The sequence below is a fragment of the Hibiscus syriacus genome, unplaced genomic scaffold, assembly GCF_006381635.1.
Source record: "Hibiscus syriacus cultivar Baekdansim isolate YM2019G1 unplaced genomic scaffold, ASM638163v2 tig00112443_pilon, whole genome shotgun sequence".
NCBI lineage: Eukaryota > Viridiplantae > Streptophyta > Magnoliopsida > Malvales > Malvaceae > Hibiscus > Hibiscus syriacus.
The window spans coordinates 869165-894595 of record NW_024063332.1 but is presented as its reverse complement, the minus strand read 5'-3'; the positions used below and the strand labels follow the sequence as shown (position 1 = coordinate 894595).

General features: G+C 33.2%; 1 protein-coding gene across 2 annotated transcripts; it reads right to left on the bottom strand.

Annotated features, from left to right (window-relative positions):
* Positions 1–346: 346 nt before the first annotated feature.
* LOC120179677 lies at positions 347–23941 on the bottom strand. 2 transcript variants are annotated; one of them, XR_005521633.1, is made up of 4 exons: positions 23548–23941; positions 22720–23283; positions 5022–5034; positions 347–357 (listed from the first exon to the last, which is right to left on the bottom strand). XR_005521633.1 is itself a non-coding variant. In XM_039185209.1 (2 exons), the coding sequence occupies exon 2, from the start codon at positions 23178–23180 to the stop codon at positions 22743–22745; it is 438 nt and encodes a 145-aa protein (XP_039041140.1). In that variant the 5' UTR covers positions 23181–23283; positions 23548–23941; the 3' UTR covers positions 22704–22742. The 2 variants fall into 2 exon arrangements, 1 of the variants encoding a protein (XP_039041140.1); XM_039185209.1 differs by lacking the exons at positions 347–357; positions 5022–5034 and having other exon boundaries at positions 22704–23283.
* Between the last annotated feature and the right edge of the window lie 1490 nt (positions 23942–25431).

The window sequence follows — 25431 nt, the reverse complement described above, 5'->3', positions numbered from 1 at the left end:
ATACTAAATATTATTTAAATAACTTCAAATTAAATTTAAACTCGAAACAGCTCATACAAATGCCAACGAATGTGACAATTATAGTTATAAGAAAAATCATAAAATATAGTTTGCTGATACCTATAGGAATCGATAGCAATATTATATAATTTTTCAACTTTACATGACATCATGCATTACGCTTAAGATGATCAAAGTACATAAAAAGACATTTTTAGAGTATTTATTAATTTTGGGTTTAATTAATATATAAGTGTTATACTAGTGATTGTAATTTGTAAATGTGGAATACTTAGCTTTTCGAACGGCTGGTTTTGTGTGTCGTCTATTAAATCGCACTGGCGCTTCATTTTGAACCTTTTCATAAAATCAATGAGCAGGGATGGGCATGGGCATGGGTCGGGTTGGATTTTCGGCCAGCCCGATCCAATCCAAAAATTATAAATACTCCACTCGATCAAAATCGATTTGATTTTTTGAGATAAAATCTGAACTCGACCTGATTTGACCCGATCCGAAATTATATATTTATTAAAAAATATTATTTTTATTCAATAAAAATATGGATTTAATTGAATGAAAAATAATATATAGAGGGGATATTATTGTGATTATCTCTAAATATACAAGATAAAACTATATAAAAAAATTGGATCGGTATTTTTCACCCTAAACTTGAACTCGACCCGACCCAAACATAAACTTTTAAAAAAACCGACTCAACCCGACTCAAATTGAATTTTTTTATGAAGAAAAAATTATTCATGGATACATGGATTCTATTACAAACCTTCGTAGTTATTAGTTTTAAATAAGTACGGACTTGGTGGTTAAAGTTAATGTTGTTCTTCGTTAAAGTTTTGGGTTTGAGTAGTTAGGTCTATAAGGTGTGTGTTTGTTATCAATGATTATGAAAGATTATGAATAATATTACTTTATAATCACCCTAAATTATTAAAAAAATAAAAAAAAATGACTTGAACCTATCTAATGACTTCAATAATTACAGGGAATATTATTTTCTCTAGAAGTCTTAAGTTTGAATAGTTACCCTACAAATTGTGTGATGTCAATAGCTAAAAGAATATGAACATATATTATTTTGTAACCATCGCATACTATTAAAAATATATATGTGATTGTTTATACTACTTATTCTTTGTAAAAATAAATCTTCCTTACTATTAACTTTAAATAATAGGTGAATTATATAAATAATTACTAAAGTATGAATAAATTCATGTGGAATAAAATTTAAATATTTATGAGTGTTATAATATCGAAACGATTATCGACAAACAAATAAACATGATCGAAAGAGAAAAATAAAAAATACCAAGATTTTACGTGAAAACCCCAAAAAGGAAAAACCACATACAGATGAGAAGAATTTTACTAATATAAAGGAAGAAGATATAGAGGATTTTGATGAAAGAAAAGAATTTGATATCTAACCCTTTACCCTTAGTATCTATTTATAGTGATACATATTTGATTACAAAGGAAAACTAAATAAAGTAAAAGTTACTTTATAAAAAGTACTTTAATAAAATACCTACTTTTAATCAAACTAGGATTCTTACTTTCTCAATTAAATATTAATTAGTTTGTGTCACTTTGAATTTGAGTCAAACTATAACAAATCTCCACCTTAACGCGAATTCTGAAAGTGCGAGACAAAACACTAAAATTATATGAGGCATCCAATCTCAACAAAAAAAATCTTCATTTCAACGAACAAGCTCTCCACCTCTTCCACAACAACCCTCAAAGGGGTAATCATCTTCAGCAATGAAAATCGATCAAATCCAAGCTTAGAAGAATCCAAACTTTTTCTAAGCTTGGATTTAGCCTTCACATCGACATGGTTATCATAAATGCCAACTTTGCTCACAGATGTATCACCACGAGCAATATCATGCATAACACGATCCCAATAATCAATGATAATTCTATTTTCAATTTCATTATGCCTACGAAATTGAACTATTTTCTGCTTCAGTTAATAGTTTTGTCCACAATTATCTTGTTCAACAAAAGGTCTTCTTTTGCTAGATTTAGTTAAGACGTTTTTACTAGTAACAAAGTTATTTGACACGAGTAGGGTTGTAAATGAGACGAGACAGATCACGAGCTATTCGAGATCGACTCGATCAAGGCTCGATAAATACTCGGATCGAATGAACTCGACTCGAGCTCGACTCGAGTTCTTAACGAGCTAAAACGAGCTACTCGATATTCGACTCGAAAAGCTCATGAGCAGCTCGAAAATATAATATATTAAGATTTTATTTAAAATAAATTAATAATAATATTAATATTTATGTATTGATTTTTTTTAAAATACAGTAAGATTTCATATATTTAAGGTTCATGTTCGAGTTTGAGTTTGAGGCTTCAATCGAGTTAAGTTTAAGATTTTTTTTTTTCATTTCGAGCCTTTTCGAGCTGCTCGTGAGCTTCAGTTCAGGATTTCGAGTTCGAGTCGAGCTTGAAAATTTTAATCTCGCGAGTTTTCGAATGGAGTCGAGCTCCATTTCAGAGTTTTTGAGTCGAGTCGAGCTCAGCAATACTCGAGCTCGACTCGGCTCGTTTACATCCCTAGATACGAGTGATGAAACATCAGCTGTATTATCTAAAACTATTGAACCATGTAGAACATAAAACTTGGCAATCTTTCTCTTCCCTTTCATCACAACAAGAGAGCCCTTGCAAATTTTCATAGCTCCACCTTTACCGGAGAATTTGTACCTTTTTGAATCTAAAGTACCTAACAAAATTAGATTTTGTCTCAAATCTGGAACATGTCTTACATTACCAAGTGTTCGAAAAATCCCATCAAACATTTAATCTTGATCGTGCCAATACCTATGACTCTATAAGAGACATTATTTCCCAAAAATACATCACATGTAGGTACAACTTTATACGTCGCAAACCAATCACGATTATGAATCGTATGAAAACTGCTACCATAGTCAAGTATCCACTCATAACTTGTTATAGAGTTGTCATCAGCCGCAACTAGGAGTTTTCCGTCATTGCACTCATCTGCTACACTGATCTCACAAGATTTTCTGGAGTTTTGCTCTTCAACTTCTCTCTTAATTTTATTATGTAACTTGTAACACACTTATTTAACATACATTTCTTTTTGCAAAAGTGACATGTTTTACCTTGGTTGGAAGATTTTGATCTGTCTTTTCCTTCATCACTAGAAGAACGCTCGCCTTTTCTTCCTTGGTCTAAACTAGTTATCCATGCACCACAAGACCCTCTTCCTAGGGCTCGAAACCAGATACAAAATGCTTCATATTATCAAACGTGTGCAGGCTATTGTACATCTCCTCAAGAGTGAGTGTTAAACGACTGTACAAAATTGTGTCTTTGAAAGATGAGTAGGACTGATGTAGTGAACACAAGAGGATCGACCCTAAATCTTCTTGATCATACTTCACTTCTAAAGTCTCTAAATTAGAGACAGTTTCCTTAAGTGTGGTTAGATGCTCTTCAAGAGACAAACCTTCAGCCAACTTGAGCGAATAAAGACGTTGCTTTAAGTGCAACTTGATGGTCAACAATTTTATATGCATAGTTTCTCTAATTTCACTCATAAAGAAGCAACCATTTTTCTTTCAACAAATCCTGAAATATTTGATTTGATAAGTGTAAACAAATATGAGATAGGCTTTACGATCCTTGCGTTTTTCTTCGTTTGTCCAATTTGACGATTTCTTCTTATCAAACTCTTCCAATGCATTATCTAAGTCTAATTGTGCAAGGACATCCTGAATCTTCACATGCCACAACGAGAACATGGTTTTTCGATCCAACGGCAAAATATCATATTTTATTGTTGCCATAATCTTGAACCCGAAGCTCTAATGTCAATTGTTATAATATCGGAACTATTGTCGGTAAACAAATAAACACGATCGAAAAAGGAAAATAAAGAACATCAAAATTTTACATGGAAAACCCAAAAGGGAAAAACCACAGGCATATGAGAAGAATTTCACTAATATAAAGGAAGAAAATACAAAAGGATTTTGGTGAAAGAAAAGAATTTGATATCTAACCATTTACCTTTAGTATCTATTTATAAATATAGATATTTGATTACAAAGAAAAACTAAATAAAGTAAAAGTTATTTTATCGAAAGGACTACTCTACTTCAATAAAGTTCTCTACTTTTAATCAAACTTGAATTCTTACTTTCTCAATTAAATATTAATTAATTTGTGTCACTTTGAATTCGAGTCAAACTATAACAATGAGAAGAAAAGGAAAATGAGAAGAAGTAGATAAAATATTTATCTTGTTAACAATTGAGTGATCTATTTGTTACAAAATAATAATCTTAGTAACAATCTTATTAATTTTTAAACTTTAATTCTAAAAGGGAAACTTACTCATACTTTAATAAATGTTTATGTAATTTACTTTTTATATTTTTAAATGAGAGTCAAAGTGACTGGTTAAAAAGGTGTTATTGGGACTAAACAGAGTCAACTCAGCCATCCAAACGTGCCACATCATACTTTCTTGATTGTGATAATGACTTGATGGTTAAGTATTTGATTTGCTACAAAATGATAATATTAGTGACTGTTTTATTATTTTTGAAACTTCAATGTTGAAAAATTCTTATTCATACTTTAGTGATTATTTAGGTAATTTATACAAAAATTAATTGTTCACCTTATACATGGCCCAACCCAATATGATGAGTTTTTTTTCTTTCTAATTATTAATTTTGAACTTTAGAAGAAAAAAAACATTGCGCCATGGTTTAAAACTTGTTAAAAGTTTTGTTAGGGTTGGGATGAAGGGTAGTCTTTGAAGATATCATGTCATAAGGTAGTTCAATTTACCCTTTTTGTTCACAGAAAGAATAGAATCATTCAAATAAAGAATGCAATATTCTACCTTACATGATTAAGGTCCAATCAACCAATGTGATGAGACATTAATTAAATTATACCACTAACAGACAAGAGAATCTAAAGTTAAATCTCACCCAACTCTTTCTTCTTTTTGGTAATAAGAGACAAATCATGGTGAGATCAATGTTAATTTTGATTAATCAGTCCGTAGTTGTCTGTCGGGTAGATATTTATTCAGACTATAACAAAAACCCATTCTTCTTCTTCCTTCTGAAAAATTGCATATTGGTTGGGGTTTCTCCATGAATCATTGAGGTCCTGTTTTCTATTTGATTTTCTCTTTATTTCCATATTTTCACTATTTTATTTATTAAAAAATCAACTAAAATTAAGTCTATTTTTTTTACTATATTTGAATTCAAAACCCAAATTGAATACTAATAATTGGAATAAAAAATAATCATATATTGTTAAGAAGAAAAGTAGAAAGAAACAAAAGAAACAAAACAAAACAAATGAATGGTTCCTTTTTATCCATATAATAATGTTTAGGAGTAATTAAAAAAAATAGATGAACAACTGTTTAAATTATTGAGGTTTTAAATGGGTTCATCAGTTAACTTTATTATGTTCATCTCATAAAATATGTACACAATCGTCAATTATTTTTCTTTATGTTCAAAACAAAGCAATAGATTAAAGAATCATTTTAGACCAAAATAAACGAGTTCTGCACTTGTTTATATAAAAAATATATTAGTTTATTAATCCAACAAATTCCATGATAAATTTCTGTAAAACTTGGCATTTATACCGAAAAATCACCCTTAGACCTAATAATTACATGTCAGACACCTTCTTCCCAAATATTATTGATCTAGCACTCTTTCTGACATAGTAGTAATAAAGCACGGATTGTCAATCGCACTGTCGCGGGGTTCTGTCCGAACTGGAGTCACGTAAGGAAAAACGCGAATGGCCATCCGCGTCTTCCACTATGCAAGTTGAATTGTTGGATCTCTATTATTACCCAAGCATGAAAACTCGACTTTTTAACGATCCCCCTCCCCTATAAATAACCCTCTGAATGCAAACATCACCACACCAAAATTACTTGCTTATTTTACTTCTATTAATTCATTTTATCAAGCTAAGTAGATTTTGTTATTGTTTTTATAAGGTAAAACTATTTTTTTATTATAATATATTTTTTTATATTTAATTATTTGAACAAATTTTGTTGTACTAATTATTTTGTATTATTTTTTGCGGTTGTAAAATTGGAAGGCGGGATCCTACCTCGAGACATTTTGTCGATACGGTAACAATATGAAATTGTGTTATTTAAATTATTGTTAATTTTTTTAATGTTTTTGGATTAGTTTATATTTTAATTCATATATTATTTTTTTAATTAGGCGTATTTTAACTATTGTTTTTGCAGATATAAAACTCTCAATCTTTTAAACTCTCACAATGACTCGTATTTCAACTATTATTTACTATAATGGAGAAATTCGAGAAGATGAAACCAGCTTTGTCATCACATCAAATCATCTATCAGACTATCATTCAAAAGAAACATCACTCTTGAGGAGTTGATCACTAATATTTCAAGGAAGATTCATGTTGGAAGTACTAGAAGATTGTCCTCACTTCAGTACAGATTTCCAACCGCAGTATTTCGTTAACTTATACAGCGTTCAAACTTTCCAACGATGACGATGTTACTATGATGGTTGATTCTCAAAATCAATATTCAAATGCCGATACACGAATGTATGCGGCGTTTGTTGAAGTACCTACGGTTCGTGGTATATCATTATGCTCTCACTATGGACTGGCTCAACAAGTTGATCAAGTTGACAACCCAACTTAAGTAATGTGTAATGATTTTAACTCATTAATGGGAAATCCACATCATGGTGCCATCCCATTAAGTTCAATTGGGAGACATTAATCAGTAAGTTGTTACGATCTATACCGAGATGGCTCTACAAAAAATTGTTATGACTACATTGCTTCCAGTTTAAGGGGAAGTTATTCATTTGCCAATTTATTTGACCTGAATATGGAGATACCCTCGATACAGCAATTTATACAGTACCCATTTGACACGATGTCTTCAAGTTCCAAGGAGAGGTATTCAACTACGAGCTTCTTTGACCTCAATGTACAGATGTCTTCAAGTTCAAGGGGAAGTCATTCAACTACCACCTTGTTCGACCTAAATGTTGGTATCATGAAGGAACCCTCATCTCCACCAAAAGAACCTCTTCGTGAGTCAGGTGCGGATGGTGCTTAGACTGGACTATTCGTTCAACGAGAATCACCGCAGTTCAACATGGACTCGATGATGATGATACAGATGAAGTTCCCACAAATACGGTACACACTGAACCTCTAACACATATGTATGAAGCTGACTATAATGCAATGTACAAGTTAGAATTTACGGATATGAATAATGTTAGTGACTACAGATTTAACTCATCAGTCAATAATGGTGAGTTATATAAAGGAATGGAGTTTCCATCCAAAGAAGAACCGATGTTGGCAATTAAAAATTTCAACATTCTAATTATGTTCACTCTAGAGTCGAACGTTCCACAACTGAAAAGTATGTTTTCCACTGTGTCCAACGTGATAAGCGATACAACTGGATGGTTCGTGTATCGAAGAGGAAGAGGAAAAACAATATATGGGAACTAACATTATACAATGGTCCTCACACATGTTGTGCTAGAGGTATCAACCAGGATCATCCCAACTTAGACTTCGACATTATCTGCCAAACTATCATGCCCATGGTTAAAGCAAGCTCCTATATAGCTATTGCGGTGCTGATTTCAGCTATGCATACGTAATATGGGGACATCGTCTCATACAAGAAAACATAGAAGATAAAGCAGAATGTCATTAAAAAACTTCGCGGCGAGTGAGATGTATCTTACAATGAACTACCAAGTTGGTTTAGGGTAGTGTGCAGATTAAATCCTAGGACAATTGTCGACTTTGAAACATGCCATGCATACCACAATGATCGAGTGATTCACGATCGATGCCAATTTTATCGGATTTTTTGGACTTACCCACAGTGCATTAATGATGGGACATTCTTTTATGGAAAATACAAGGAAGTTTTACTATTGGCAGTTGTCCAAAATGGTAATCACAACATTCTTCCAATTGCTTTTGGCCTTGTTGAAGGAGAAGATACAAATTTTTGGGGTTTTTTTTCTAAAAAACTTACGCTTACATGTTCTCACGAGGGAAAAATCTATGTCATTTCAGATCGCAGAGCTGGGATCAAAGAAACAATGGATTCTTTGGGTCCAATATGGCAACCACCCTATGTCCAACATTAGTATTGTATCTTACACATTATTTCTAGCTATCATGAAAAGCTCAAGAAGAATGATGAGCGTCAATTACTTATGCGCATGGGTATGTCAAAAGCCTAATTTTATTTCTCAATCATTTTCATTTTTTTATGGAAACTTAACAGTAAGTTCTACATTTGACGCTAAGGTTACAAACTATTACCTGAAACATTTAAGTCAATGCTTCAAGATTTGTGAGGAAAAAATGAACAAGGATACAATTACATCAGCCACATCAACAAAGAAATGTGGACAAATACATATGGTGGATATCGATATGGACACATGATGATCAATTTGGTTGAGGCTATCAATTCAATCTTAAAGAGGGCACACCATTTACCAGTAACGACTTTGGTTAAGACGACGTATTTTCATTTGGGAACGCTTTTGCCAAGCTCAAACTTGGATACAAAACGACCATGTCTATCACCCAAGATTAGTTGTAGATCAACAAAAAAGAATTGTTGCATCAAATGGAATGTCTGTAACAATCTTCTCTAGAACCCATGAATTACTTTGTGTCACAGAGATGTTGTGACTTTTTCAAGGGATTCAAGCTAACTCATTCAGAGTTAATCTATGAGATATGTAGTGTGATTATGGGTTTTTTCAAGCCCTGAAGTATCCATACTCCCATGTCATAACAACTTGCTCTCATACCTATCAAGACTATAACCATTTTTTGATCTTGTATACCGACTTTTAGAAGTATTTAAGGTATATAAATTTGAGTTCCCTCTATATATAATGAGAAAGACCCTGATGAGGTTCAGAACTGGCTTTCAATTGTACCAGATCTTTTCTTATTAAGGGAGCTCAGTCATCCAAAATCCACTCGAATTCATTCTAATATGGATATTAGGGAGACGTCTAGAGAAAATAAAAGATGTAGGGCATTGTAGAAACCTAGGACACAATAGGAAAAAATGTTCATCTCTTTTGTCATCAAGTAACCGTTGATGTTGTGACGATGTAATTGTTGTTTATGAAATATAAGTTTGTGTTATTTAATTTTCATTTACTTTCAATTAATGTCATTTGGCATCACCAAGTAATGGCCTACTCAAGTGAAAATTAAATAAAAACATTACAAACTAAATATAAGAAAATGATACAATTCAAACAAAAAAATAACTAAATAGAAACATTAAATGCATAAGATACAATTTGAACAATTAAATAATAAAAACATTAACAACATAAATAAATAAAAGTCAATATTTAAATAAAAACTTTACAATTGCTAGTAAACAAAGAAAATTAAATAAAAACATTACAAACTAAACAACTCTATCGATGAATGTGTCTTAAATGTATTCCGTAGGATGATGACTGTCTGTGTCGATGAGGATTTCTTCGTATAACTTGTTATTCCTCCTTAATCTCATCATCAGGAGAAACTACATTTTGTTGATGAGAGACGGATGATAACATAACAACTCCATAGAATAAGGACCCTAGAGGTGTATGACTGACTATCGTACTGCTCATAGAAAACTATGATATCTGTGAAAACTAGGAAAACATTGACATTGATGAGTGCGAAAACTGTGACGGAGATCTCTGTGTATGTGGTGAACCTTCACCCGCCAAATAAGCAACATATGAATCTCACGCTGGATCTACAAGCATGGAAGTATAATATCTGCTAAGAGGGGTTATAAAACTCCGCGACAATGGTATCTGAACCAGCTGCAGTTGTATCGAACCTGATAGTGGTGGCATCTAATATAGAAACGGTGGCATATGACTCGACTAAGGTAGCATTTGAAATGGTTGTGGTGCTATCTGATACAGATGCGGTGCCATTTGAAATGGTTGTGGAATGTACACTGGTGTAGATGGTGGTTGCTGTGATGGTTACGGTGCTACAATTGAGGACGAAGTGAAAGCGTATGCTTTCCGTCCAAGAGTCAGGGGATAATGATATTGTAACGGTGGATGTCTTTGTCAACGTCGATGAATGTTCCTTCGTGCTTCCTCGGAAAGTATGAATGATTTCTCGTTCGTGTTGAACGACTCATAATAGTTATTCACAACCGAATAATGATCCACATAAATGGGTTCCGTAAGGGCAATGCGTCAACACCGATCCTCTCATATCATTACCCACTCGATGTGCTTCAGTAGCTAGTTGACTTTTTTTGCCCCGTCTATCGAGGATATACATATCGTCGAGATTCTTAAGTGCTTTCAGAATAGATTGTATAAAACCAAATTGGCGGAGCACGCGATCAGTAGGATGCCACACGATAATAACATAACATATCAGAGGGATCACCGCCATCCAGACATCTAATATACTTATCAAGTGATGTGGGATGCAAATCCTCATTTCTTTAGTAGAATAAGGAGCTCATTGAAACTAAAACAAATATATATAATTCTTATCAAAATAATATTCTAATTATATAACGATAATTAAAAGTAAACAATAAAATTTAAATACATACATCTGTACCAGCCTTCTAATCAATGAGTAGCCGAATTTCTTCTAATTCATCCAGTAAACCCAGATGATCTTTTTTTGCACTTGACCATCTATTCAATGAAAAAAATCATTATATACTCAACAAAATTATTTATATACGAATTCAGTATTGAAATTACCTCAACAACAGCGGGAAGACCAACATGCTTTTCATAACCAGACATAAAAAGGGCATGTGATACCACACCCAAGACTGGAGAAGAAGGAGACATAGCCGATAACTTTTTTCTGATAATCAGTTGCTCGACACATTTCCCTATACAGAAATGCTAAAACTGCAGAGCCCCAACTAATGAACTTGATTGTACAATTTGTCGGGCATCAATATCCCTTCTATGAGCTGTAATATGCAAGCTCGTGCATACATTTTAACATGTTCCTTAGAGGTGTTGCGACTTAAATGTCAGAAAGTTGTATCCAACCAATTTAACGGTATTCGACCACCATTGAAATTAGGCAGAACACCTCCAAGATACTCCTTGCACAATGAATGATAGTCACCATCCGCCACCCTAGAAATCACATCCTTATCTACGAAAAGCCCCAAATGTATGGAAACATTCTCCAACGTAATAGTGCACTCTCCACACGAAAGATGGAATGTGTGTGTCTCTGGTCTCCACCTCTCAACCAGTGCAGAAATAAAGTCGGTTCAAGGTTATAGTGCCCTTCATATTTTGCTACGTAACCGAATCCATTCTCAGCTAAATACGACCAGACACAACTAGGTACATCTAACTTAGCGTTATAAATGAATTGATCCAATATACAGTCTCTTATAATTTAATAAATAGTATACAAATTAAAATATAAACTAATACTAAAAAATTAAATAAATAAAACATTCATAATAATTAAAATAACAATATAATTTAAAATTACTACCGTATCGGTAAAATGCATCGAGATATGATTCACGTCTAAATGTATCAACCTGCCTTACATTTTATATCTGTAAAAAGTAATAAAAAAATTAGTACAATAAAATTTAATAAAATAATAAATTATTAAATAATTTACCTTCTTAATAGAAAAATTGATAATAGGAAGAATGAGAGAATTTGAGTTTTAAGTGTGGTTTAAGGGTTGTATTGAGTGTGGTATTTATAGGGAGAGGGGAGGGGACGGGTGGTAATCAATGTAGGAGACGGACGGTTCGGAGATGATTTGCATCTTTTCGAACGCGTCAGACGTTCAACGAAGGCGCGAATGGCTATCTGCGCATTTCCTTACTTGGCGTCAGCTCAGACAGAACCCCGCGAAGGAGCGTGTTGAAAACATTTTGATATTTCGATATAAAAAATTAAGTTAAATGAATTTTAAGATTTTCCAAATGATTTTCTAAGTATATTCGATATAATTATTCGAATATCAAAACATTACTCCAAATATTTCAAAAATCATTTTTAATCCTTACTTAAGTGTAAAATTAAGTTTTAATCTTAAAACAATTTCAAAATAATCTTTCAAAGTATTTCGAACCATTTCAAAGCCAAAAATTCCAGATTGCTCAGAGGGAACCAATTCCCCCCCAAGGGGGTACCGATTCCCCCTGAATGGTTTGGCTCCGAGATTTCCAGAATGCTCGGAGGGAACCGATTCCCCCCTGATCAACGGTCGAAATATTTGAATTTTACACTTAGGGAACCGATTCTCTATGAGGGGGAACCGATTCCCCCACGCTCCAAGCTGTTTTATTAATTGTTTTCACACTAAAACGACTATATGATCTTCACTAATCATCCCCAACATTCATAAGTGATTCAAGGTGTATTTAAACAAGTTCTGAAGCCCCTGATCAACAAGAAATCATAGAGAAACAAGAGAGAAAGCATCAAACACCAAGTTTGTGCAAATCAAGCCAATTTTCCTTTCAATATTCATTTTGCTTTCAAGAACACCATTTGTGCTCATTTGTAATTATCTTTGAGTGTTCTTTTCTTGTTCTAGAATTGTGCAAACATCTTACCTTATGAGGTTTTCCTTGTAAGTTTGCAAATTTGTAATCTTCTCTTTGGGAAAGAGTGTTCTCAAGAATTGGGGTATATTCTTGAGGGTGTTGTAAGGTTATCTCTTTGGCCTCAAAAGAAAGAACAAATTAGTGAATTTGTTGGAAAATCCTTAGTGTGGATAGCTAAGGTAGTGGACGTAGACTTTGATTGAGAAAGTCGAACCACTCTAAATCGCTGTGCAATTACTTTCAATTTTCTGCAAAAGCTTCCATCAAATTTTTGGTTGCCAATTCACCCCCCTCTTGGCCAAATCCGTCAATCGATTAACTCAACAATTGGTATCAGAGCCTAACTCATTTGAAGGTTTAATCGCCTCTTGAGTTGATTCGGGAAGAGTTATATCGATAATCAAAGTCATCAATGGCCTCCGCTTTAAACTTAGACTCCGGTCTCGACTCAGTGCCCGTCAATAAGCCTCCTTTCTTCAATGGAGCTAACTATGCCTATTGGAAGAATAGAATGATGTACTTCATTCAAGCAACTGACATGGGAGCATGGAATGCTGTAGAAGAAGGATACATCAAACCTCTCACTCATCCAAGGTTGTGGAGTGAATGAGAGACAAGAATGTTCCAGCTCAACTCCAAAGCCATCCATATCATTTTTTGTGCTCTTGGACCAGATGAATACGGAAGAGTTTCATCGTGTACAACCGCCAAAGAAATATGGGACAAACTTCAAGTCACTCATGAAGGTACCGATGAGGTAAAGAAATCTAAAATTAGTATTCTAACGCATAGCTATGAAAATTTCAGGATGAAACCAAATGAAGATATCAAAGCTATGACGGATAGATTTTCAACGATTGTCAATGGTGTCAAATCATATGGAGAGATCATTTTAAATGAAAAGCTTGTGAGGAAGTTAGTATACTCCCTCCCAAAATCGTGGCAATCAAAGAAGACGGTAATCATCAAGTCTAAGGACTTAACGTCCTTAACTCTTGAAGAGCTAATTGGATCACTCCTCACTCATGAAATGATACTCGAAGATGAGGTGGACCTCGGCAAGATTGACGAGACACCAAAGGAGAAGGAGAAGAAGAAAAACATTAGAGTTGCTCTCAAATCCACAAAAGATGAGAGTGATTCGAATAACGATGACGATGACGAGGAAATGGCATTGTTTGCCAAACGGTTCAGAAAAATGATGAGACCTTATCGAGGAAGAAAATTCAAACGAAATGAAGGCCTCAAAAATGAACCGAAAGAGAAGGACCCAATCATTTGCTACGAATGCAAAAAGCCAGGGTATGTTAAATATGATTGCCCACAATTGAAGAAAAATGGTCAATCAAAGAATAAGCACAAGGCTCATGTGGCTACATGGAGCGATGAAGAAAGTTCCGATGAAGAGGAACAAGAAGTAGCTAACTTGTGCTTGATGGCATTTGGGGAAGTTTCTAAGGTAACCTCTAACTCATCCGATTTTGATGATTTATCCTATGATGATTTATTAGAGGAATATAATGGGTTGGCTTCGGATTATGAGAAATTATTTTTAAAATATAAAAACGATGTTTCAAAATTGAAAAATGAAAACAAACTCATATCCAAAACCAACAACGATCTTGAAAGTAAAATCAAAGATTTGCAAATCAAACTAGAAGAGTTTGAAAAGAAAAATTTAGATTTGCAAAATTTACTTTCAAAGATCAATGATGATCATCAAAAGAAAATTGATGATCTTAAAACTTCTTTTGATAAAGTTGGAACAAAACATTTTGAAAAATGTGGAAATTCAAAATACAACTTTGTTAGAAAAAGTTTTAGAAACTACAATCATAGAGGTCCCCAAAGAACCTCTAATAGAAAAATCGTTAGAAGTATGTGGGTTCCTAAAGAACTCATTACTACTAAAGATAAAAATATCCTACACAAATGGATACCTAAGGGGACTAGGATTTTGGAAACTAATGAATATGGACCCAAAAGAATTTGGGCACCAAAAATCAAAAATTAATCTATGTTTGTAGGGAAAGGAGCATTGCTACAAGGCACGGGAAACAAATTCAAATTCATGGTACCTTGATAGTGGATGCTCAAGACATATTACCGGAGACAAAAGCCGGTTCATTGAGCTTAACGCCAAAAATAGAGGAGAAGTGACTTTTGGAGACAATTCAAAAGGTCACATTGAAGGTATTGGTACAATAGGTAATACCTCTTCCATACAAATTAAAAATGTTTTATATGTGAATGGATTAAAGCATAATCTATTGAGTATTAGTCAATTATGCAATAAATGATTCAATGTCTTATTTGAAATTAATGGTTGAAAAGTCATTGACATTGCATCTAATCAGATTACGCTTGTTGGTCATAGAATAGGGAACATTTACATGGTGCATTTAGATTCTTTTGATATGACTAATTTATGCCTAGTTGCTAAGGATGTACATGATAGTTGGTTATGGCATAGGAGACTAGGACATGCTAGTATGAGTGTTTTGCAATGGCTAATTCAAGGTGATTTAGTTCGAGGGTTGCCTAAGCTTAAATTTAATAATGATAAAATCTGTGATGCTTGTGCTAAAGGAAAACAAAAGCGTGTTTCTTTTAAATCCATTAATGACGTATCAACTAGTAGAGTATTATAATTGATCCATGTAGATCTTTTTGGGCCAACTAGGACTACTAGCTTGGGTGGAAAACAATATGCATTTGTCTTGGTAGATGACTATTCTAGATATACTTGGGTTCTATTTTTAAGTACTAAAGATGAAGCATTAGAACAGTTCATCACATTTTCAAAAATAATCCAAAATGAAAAGGGTTACTCTATAACTAGTGTTAGGAGAGATCATGGCACTGAATTTGAAAATCTTGGATTTATTGAATTTTGTAATTCTAATGGTATTAGTCATAATTTTTCAGCACCTAGAACCCCTCAACAAAATGGAGTTGTTGAGAGGAAAAATCGAACTTTAGAAGAAATGGCTAGAACCATGCTTTGTGAAAATAATTTGCCAAAATATTTTTGGGCAGAAGCCACAAATACTGCTTGTTATGTTGTTAATCGAGTAATGATTAGGCCAATTTTAAAGAAAACTCCATATGAAATTTTCAAAAATAAAAAGCCTAACATTAGTTATTTTCATCCTTTTGGATGTAAATGTTTTGTTTTAAACAACGGTAAAGAAAACCTTGGCAAATTTGATGCTACAAGTGATGAAGGAATTTTTCTGGGTTACTCCTTAAATTCTAAAGCTTATCGAGTATTTAATAAAAGAACTTTAGTTGTAGAAGAGTCTATACATGTTGTTTTCGATGATAATCCCCTTCCAAGGAAGGATTCTTGTGTGAATGATGATGTAGGTGTTATAAATACAAATGATGTTAGACATGAAGTAGGAGAACCATCATCAAAGGAAGAAACGAAGAATGAGGAAACTCATGATCCTCTTGAGAATCCAACCATTGAAGAAAGGGAAATATCTTATCCAAGAGAGTACAACTATGTCAAGGGTGGTGAGATTATAGGTGATCCATCCAAAGGGGTAACAACTCGATCTTCTCTTAGAAATATTTGCAATTATGTTGCATTTATTTCATGCATAGAGCCTAAGAATATTAAAGAATCATTAAATGATGAACATTGGATTATGGCTATGCAAGAAGAGTTAAATCAATTTGAGAGAAGTAAAGTATTGACATTAGTTGAAAGGCCTAGTAATAAATCTACTGTAGGTACTAGATGGGTATTTAGGAATAAGCTTGATGAGAGTGGTAATATAGTGAGAAACAAGGCTAGACTTGTTGCTCAAGGGTATACTCAAGAAGAGGGCATAGACTATGATGAAACATATGCTCCCGTAGCTAGGATGGAAGTAATTAGAATGTTATTAGCATTTGCATGTTTTCATGAATTTAAATTATATCAAATGGATGTTAAAAGTGCATTTTTAAATGGTTTTATAAAAGAAGAAGTGTATGTGGAACAACCTCCAGGTTTTGAAGATTCAAAATTTCCAGATCATGTTCTTAAATTGACAAAAGCTCTTTATGGTTTAAAACAAGCTCCTAGAGCTTGATATGAAAGATTGTCAAATTTTTTAATTAAAAAAGGTTTTTCAAAAGGAAAGGTTGACACTACATTGTTTTTAAAGCATAAAGGTAAAGATTTATTAGTAGTTCAAATTTATGTTGATGATATAATATTTGGTTCTACTAATGATGTTCTTTGCCAAGAATTTTCTAAGCTAATGCAAAGTGAGTTTGAGATGAGCATGATGGGGGAGCTCTCATTTTTCTTGGGACTCCAAATCAAGCAAAGAAAAGATGGCATCTTCATTAATCAAGCTAAGTACGTCAAAGATATGCTCAAGAAGTTTGGACTGGAAAATGGGAAACCTCATGACACTCCAATAAGCTCTTCAACAAAGCTTGACTTAGATGAAGGAGGTAAATGTGTAGATATTAAATTATATAGGTCAATGATTGGCTCTTTGCTTTATCTAACTGCAAGTAGACCGGACATTATGTTTAGTGTTTGTTTATGTGCTAGATTTCAATCATGTCCTAAGGAATCACATTTACTAGATGTTAAGAGAATCTTTAGATACCTTAAGGACACTCCAAGTTTAGGACTTTGGTATCCTAGAGACTCTAGTTTTAGCTTGCATGCCTTCTCTGATGCGGATTATGGAGGATGTAAATTAGATAGGAAAAGCACCTCCGGTACTTGCCAATTCCTTGGAAATATGTTAATTTCTTGGTTTTCAAAGAAACAAAATTGTGTTGCATTATCTACCACTGAAGCGGAATATATTTCAGCCGGTAGTTGTTGTGCACAAGTTTTATGGATGAAACAACAACTTTTTGATTATGGAATTGAAGTAGGTACTATTCCTATCAAGTGTGACAATACTGGTGCTATTTGTCTCACTAAAAATCCCATCCAATACTCTAGAACTAAACATATTGAAATTAGACATCACTTCATTAGAGACCATGTCACTAAGGAAGATGTAGTTCTAGAATTTGTTGATACTTCGCATCAATTAGCGGATATTTTTACAAAACCCTTAGATAAGGAAAGGTTTTGGACACTTAGGAGAGAATTAGGTTTAACTGACCTATCTTCACTTAGTGTTTAAAATAATTCAGCACTTTTAATAAATACTGAAAAATGCTCATAATAGTAATTTTTGATTGCATTCATTGCTATTAGTTAGGGGGAGTTTATGATTCTTGATGAAAAATTAATTTTATGTTCAAATATCGATTAAAGATTAATTTAATTGTTTGAACATAATTATTTTTCAATATATGAGTTGCCTATACCACTAGAGAAGATTAATTTAGCATTTTGTGTGCTTAAAAATCGGATTTTAGCATTTTGGTGCAGAGGGAATCGATCCCCCCTCATGAGGGAACCGATTCCCCCTTTGAAGGGGAACCGATTCCCCCCATAGGGGAATCGATACCCCCCTAGGGTTCTGTTAAATCAAGCAGAACACCCAAAATCCCAAAATACTCAAACCCTCTTCCGCCGTTCTCTCTCAACTTTTCTCAAATCTCCATTTTTGCCTCAAATCAACGATATTTAATCAGAATTCGAATCAAATATCATCTTCTAAACCTGTTGGAATCATTAAAATCGTGCAAACAACATCTAAATCCCCTCAATCTTCATCTTTCAAGGTAAATTTTTCTAAACTCTCTATTTCATTGATTTTGAACATATGATTAGTTTTAATTAGTTCTAGGTTGAAATAGTGATCGGGCATTGATTGTTTAGTGATTAGAAACTAGATGTTACAACTAATTTCATCAAAAACACAAGAATTTTCCAAAAAATTTTAAATTTTTGAAATTAAAAAAAATGTTAATTTTCAAATTATTGTGTTTTGATTAAATTATGTTGTTATTATGAAAACTATACATATATTGTTTCTCAAAACCATATTTTTCAAAAGTTTTTCAAAAACTTTGCCCATTAGAATTGATTTAGAAAACCTTGAAATATTGAGGACTCAATTGAGTTTTGGGATTAATTGAATTGCATACATTTGTTTTTAAAATTGCAGGTTATCCAATCTATTCCGATTTCCTTTACCATGTCCAATCCTAAATGTGCTAGGTCTTCATCTAGTCGTTCTAGTCGTCAACCAAATCCACCTCCAAATCCTCCTCCTATTCCTCAAAATCCTATTCCAAATCTTGATCCTAACTTGACTATCCAAAATTCTTGTTTCAATCAACCGGGTCCTAAAGATTATCGTTATTGGTTTTACCAATATTTTGACTCGTATAAGATTAGGGAAGAACGTATCCCATCTCTTCAAGCTATTGTTGCTATTAACTTTAAATATCTCCCTATCTTGCACGAATGGAAATTTGATAAACTTTTCGAACTTGAACCCGTTGTCTATCATCAACTTGTTCATATATTCTATTGTAATGTCGTTTGTATCAAAAATCGTGACAAAACCAAAAACCATAGGAGTACGTTCCTACCTCCTAGGTCAATATTTTCATCTTGATCCGGCTTACATAGCCAATGCCTTAGGCTTGGATAATGAAGGTTTATCAAATGAAAAACAAGTTTTAGGCTCACGATATAAACGAAATGATAGTGCAAGTGTTCTAGATCTTCATGAGCGTTTTCTTCATCTCATGATCACTTGGTGGTTTCGACCATCCGGGGGTTGTTATTCTACTCTCAGAGCTTTAAATCTTTGGTGGTTGCATTGTTTTGAACACAATATAAAAATAAACCTTTCCGAGATTATCTTTGCTGAGATTGTTGAAACCGTTAACCTAGTGCCAAATAAGAAACTCTGTTCTTCACTAGTTTACGGTTGTATCCTTAGTAATCTCTTTTCTAAAGCCGAGCTTCGAGTTGGTCTAGATGTCTCCTTTCCTCTTAAGAAACAAATCAATCTTCTTTCTTTAACAAGAGCGGGATGGGTCAAAAATAAAGAAATCGGTGAATGGGTTCGATCTTCTGCAACTACTCCGGGAGCTAGTTCTTCACAAGCTCCACTCGAAGCTGACGAAGATCCAGAGTTTGAACAATTAATGAGGGATATCGATGAAGTCGAAGATGAGCCTGAGCAACCCGAGGAGCACGAACAACAATCGACTCAAATACCTCCATATTTTCAATCCTTTATGGAGACATTTGATTTCCGATATGCGACCATGGATTCGCGCTTTACTTCTATAGAGTCCCATTTATCCACAATGGGAGCTCAACAATTAGAGATTCTCTGAGAGATGTAAACATACAACGCTTCAATGAATGAACGTATTGATGCACTCTCACACGAGATGGCCGCTATGCGAGCTCGTTTTCCTCCTCCCGATCCTCCTACGGATGTTTGATTCTATATTTTGCTTTGAACTCCAAACTTATTGTTTTAACATTTTGAATATTTTGGAATGTTTGAATTTATGGATTGTGAATTTGTTTGGATTTATGGATGGTGTGAACTTATATGTTTGGTGTGATTTATTCATTATTGCATCATTTACATCATTATTAGCAATATGACCAATTTTGCCATATCACATTGTTTATGAATATTGATTATGGAACTAATGGCTAACGTTTCTCTTGATTGTGATCTTAACAGCTTATGCATACATATACCTAATCAATTGGCTAAATGATTTTCACGTTTCTTTGAATCTTTTTGATTTAACAAAAAGGGGGAGAAGTGTGTGTTTTTAAAAATGATAAATGGGAGAAGTGTTAAAGTAAGGGGGAGTAATTTCAAAACTTGATTTCAAAATCTTAAAATTACTAAAATGTTTTGTTATATCAAAAAGGGGGAGATTGTTGAAAACATTTTGATATTTCGATATAACAAATTAAGTTAAATGAATTTTAAGATTTTCCAAATGATTTTCTAAGTATATTTGATATAATTATTCGAATATCAAAACATTACTCCAAATATTTCAAAAATCATTTTTAATCCTTACTTAAGTGTAAAATTAAGTTTTAATCTTAAAACAATTTCAAAATAATCTTTCAAAGTATTTCGAACCATTTCAAAGCCAAAAATTTCAGATTGCTAAGAGGGAACCGATTCCCCCCCAAGGGGGTACCGATTCCCCCCTGAATGGTTTGACTCTTAGATTTCCAGAATGCTCGGAGGGAACCGATTCCCCCATAGGGGGTACCGATTCCCCCTGATCAACGGTCGAAATATTTGAATTTTACACTTAGGGAACCGATTCCCTATGAGGGGGAACCGATTCCCCCACGCTCCAAGCTATTTTATTAATTATTTTCACACTAAAACGGCTATATGATCTTCACTAATCATCCTCAACGTTCATAATTGATTCAAGGTGTATTTAAACAAGTTCTGAAGCCCTTGATCAACAAGAAATCATAGAGAAACAAGAGAGAAAGCATCAAACACCAAGTTTGTGCAAATCAAGCCAATTTTCCTTTCAATATTCATTTTCCTTTCAAGAACACCATTTGTGCTCATTTGTAATTATCTTTGAGTGTTCTTTTCTTGTTCTAGAATTGTGTAAACATATTACCTTGTGAGATTTTCCTTGTAAGTTTGCAAATTTGTAATCTTCTCTTTGGGAAAGAGTGTTCTCAAGAATTGGGGTATATTCTTGAGGGTGTTGTAAGGTTATCTCTTTGGCCTCAAAAGAAAGAATAAATTAGTGAATTTGTTGGAAAATCCTTAGTGTGGATAGCTAAGGTAGTGGACGTAGACTTTGATTGAGAAAGTCGAACCACTCTAAATCGTTGTGCAATTACTTTCAATTTTCTGCAAAAGCTTCCATCAAATTTTTAATTGCCAATTCACCCCCCTCTTGGCCAAATCCGTCAATCGATTAACTCAACAGAGCGACTGACAATCCATGCTTTATTGTCACTGTATCAAAAAGGGTGCTAGATCAATAATATTAGGAGAGATGATTCCTGATAGGTAATTATTGGATGTAAGGGTGACTTTTCGGTAGAAACACTGTAAACCTTGGTTTTTTTTTAAATGAAAAAAATGATTAGTTGGGGAGGTGGGGACCACAGCTGAGTCAGATGATCTGTCCTTTAGATTAACCAAATCAGAACCCTAGACCCCACTTGTTACATATTCAGACATGTTGTTAGTTTCAATCATGTTCACTTAACAAACTCATGCACTCATATTCCAAAAACTTGTGTCTGTCAAGGGGTACTTAACTTTTAAGCATATCACTAAGCAGCTGAGTTAAGCTGTCCACAACTGGTTCTGATGTTGTAGCCATCTTAGTTGTCTCATTCATGCATTGAGCTCCAACAATGGTGAAGATCTTCAATCTTTCATCCAAATTTTTAGGGTTTCGTATCAGACAAGACAATTTCCAATGTTTTGTTACTATTGTAAGAACACATTCTTGCTGATGATTTTTGTAGAATATCTTCTTTTGCAAAATGATTTTAATAGTAAAAGTAAATGTTCTTAGACTGAGCAACTACGTCTACAAAGTGTTCATGTATTGTCAATAAGCTAAAATATACGGAAGAAATATTATTTTATTATCATGTCAAACTAATTAGAAACTGATATAAAACTTCATTATTTTATAATCATGATAAACTAATTAGAAACTGGTATAAAATTTTTTAAAGTTTAATAACCTATTCAGAATGAATAGTCATAGATTGGAAACCTAGCAATTAACCCTTTAAATAATTCCATGCTACTCTTTGATGCAATCATGTAAATCCCATACCAAATATTAAGGTTCTTTTAATCTCTTAGGTGATAAGAATTTAAAGAAAGAAGTGCAAATTTTTTTCTCTGGGAAGGAAAATGATTTCCAAACAACAGAGCAAGTTCTATATATATTTTGACATTAAAATCCACATAAGCTTCTAAGTTTACACTTAACATCAATTTGATTTCTTTTTTTCCTTTTTTTTCTTTTAACTTCTTGTTCTTTGTTTCAAGCAATGACACAATTGTGAAGAAGGGGGGAACTTCCCTTGTGTTCCACCCAATGTTCATTCCATGCTCTGCATTCCCTTTTCATCACCTCTTATACCTCTATCATCCAGACATGGCAGTGAAACAACATTCAGACCGAGTAAACCCGGGACTCGGATTTGAATGGCCTTTCCTGTAGGACTAATCGGAGGGGTCGATCTTAAACCTCTCGCGGGATCCAAACTTTTTCTAAGAATACTTCTCATAGCAGATATGAGATGAACTGTAGGATCAGGAGGCGGTCTGGAGGAGACGAATTTTTGGCAAAAGTTCATGTGCCTAACCATTGCTTCCTCAGTACTGATAAGCCTTTCAGTCCTTATGATCTCATCTTTGATTGCTTCAGCACAGAGGCCACATATCCATTTCCCTTGATACCGTTGGCATACCGTTTCGATATAGGCCGGGGTACACCTCGGTGAGTCCACAGCAATCGCATTTGGCGAACTCGACATCGGTTTGTGAGACGAGTTTTGCTGGTGTTGCTTGAGTTTCCTGTGTTGGGGCTGATACCACCATTGGTTCACTCATTATTGTAGCAGACATTGCCAATTACCCCTGCTTGAAACCAAACAAAATACCATAAGTTTGATTAACCTCTTCTACCTTAAAGTTGCAAACTTTGACATAAAATTGCAGCATTAACAGCTAAACCAATGGATTCCCATAAAAGTGATCAACTAAAAACAAAAGATTACGCAGTTTTTGCTAATTTGTTCAAAATTCTTTGTTCATACAAAGTCAATTATCATGATCAAAATGCCTTATTGAATTCCCAACCAAAATCAAAAGAAAAAATAAAAGGGTGTTCAAAGGAATTACCGGTAGATAAGCAGATGAAACAAAAAACTCAGGGTTCTTGTTCTTTGTTTAAAGATCCCACCTTTTTCCACTTCTATTATGAAATTTTAGCCAAAATTGGATCTTCTTCTTCTTCTTCTTCTTCTTCTTGTGTTATCTCTCCTTCTCCCACTCTCCTTCTAATTTTCCTCCAGTGAAGAAAATCTCACACATGAAAACCATTTCTTCTTCAAAAACCTTTCAATTCCCTTCCCCTTTTTGCTTTGTGGATTCTCTTTGTGCAAATACCTCAAAGGACCTTTCTTTTTTGTTGATTTTGAAAGAAACCCAGAGACCCAAATCGACCTTATACTAAGAAAACGAAGAGATTGGACCCAAAATTTTACTTTTTGTTTTTTCTTCCACAAAATTCTCCACTGAGAAATGACATATAAATGAGAGAGACAGCGGAGAAGGAGAGAGAAGGCAATGATTGGAAGTTTAGAGAGAGAGAGGGGGTGGTCTCTATTAATTCCCATGTCAGCAAATTATTTAGTGAATCTGGCAGTTCATCTCGGGGTAGTTCTGCCCTAGTGTAGCTTAATTTAAGACTAACAAATGATAAAAAAAATGAGTGCAACTTAAATATTAATTTTTTAATTAAAAATATTATATATAAAGTAATATTTTCAATTATTAATTGAAAATATTATAAAGAATATTTTTAATCAAAAATTCTTTAAAAAAATTACATTTTATGTTGAGTCCAAACAAAAATGTTATAATTTTTATAATATTTTCAGTCGGATCTTTTTTCTACCATAAATTAAATTATTTTTTCTTAGATTCTCCCTTTATTATGTGAGAAATTACTGAAATTAAAATGAAATTACCTTATATTATAAATATCTTTACAAATATTATATTATTATAAAGAAATTTTAATTTCAATATAAATTTTCACCCATCCAACGATATTATAAATGTATAAAATTAAAAATTAAAGGAGTTGAATGGCATTATTAGATTATAGTATAGACCCCAAACCAAGTAGTACAACTAAAAGTTGCTTCGAATCTAAGTTGGGTAACGGAACACATGCACAATGGGATTTTGGAGTTAATTTCATCTAACTTTATGTTAGTTCATCACATGGGGGAAAACACCATCTTTAAGATAATTAAAATGAATACATAAAACCAAACATTTAATTTAATTTAATTGTATCTTCAACTTTAAGAAATTATTTTTTCCTTTCAACAATGACTTGGGACTTGGGAGTATTACCTTTACAAAATCCATAAACAAAAGACTATACAATCTATAACTTTATTTTTATAATTAGGTTAGCCGAATGGTTGGATTTTGTTTGAATTTGGTGCACTCTCACATGATTCACATTGATATAATGTATCTAAGACTTTGTGTGTTTAATTTAATTATAATTTGAATATCATATACAATAACCCTTTGATTTAAGATTTTTCTTGAGATTATATATATAATTTAATTTATTAAGAAATTTAAGATTTTATTCATTGATAATGACATAAATTTTAGATTAATCGTCTTTTATCAATTCTTCTTCTTCTTTTTCTCTTTCTTCAAGCTTTATCATAACTTTTGTTGTGTTTTTGTTTTACATATTTTAGTTATAGTTTTTTTGTTATTTTGTTTAATCGTTTTCTCCCTTCCATACAAAGATTGGGGATGCTTTTGTCTGTTCTTGTAACACGTATTATTTTTAGGGTTAGATTTGATAGTGTTTCTTTAGTTAGCGTTTATTTGATTATCTTACCGATATATCCTGTTTTGAATCCCCATATTTCTCTTTTATAAATAGATGTTCATAATCATTAAAGATATGTCGATATTGAACTGCGTTAAAAATCAGTTAATTGGTGTGTTGTTGTAACAAAAATGTTA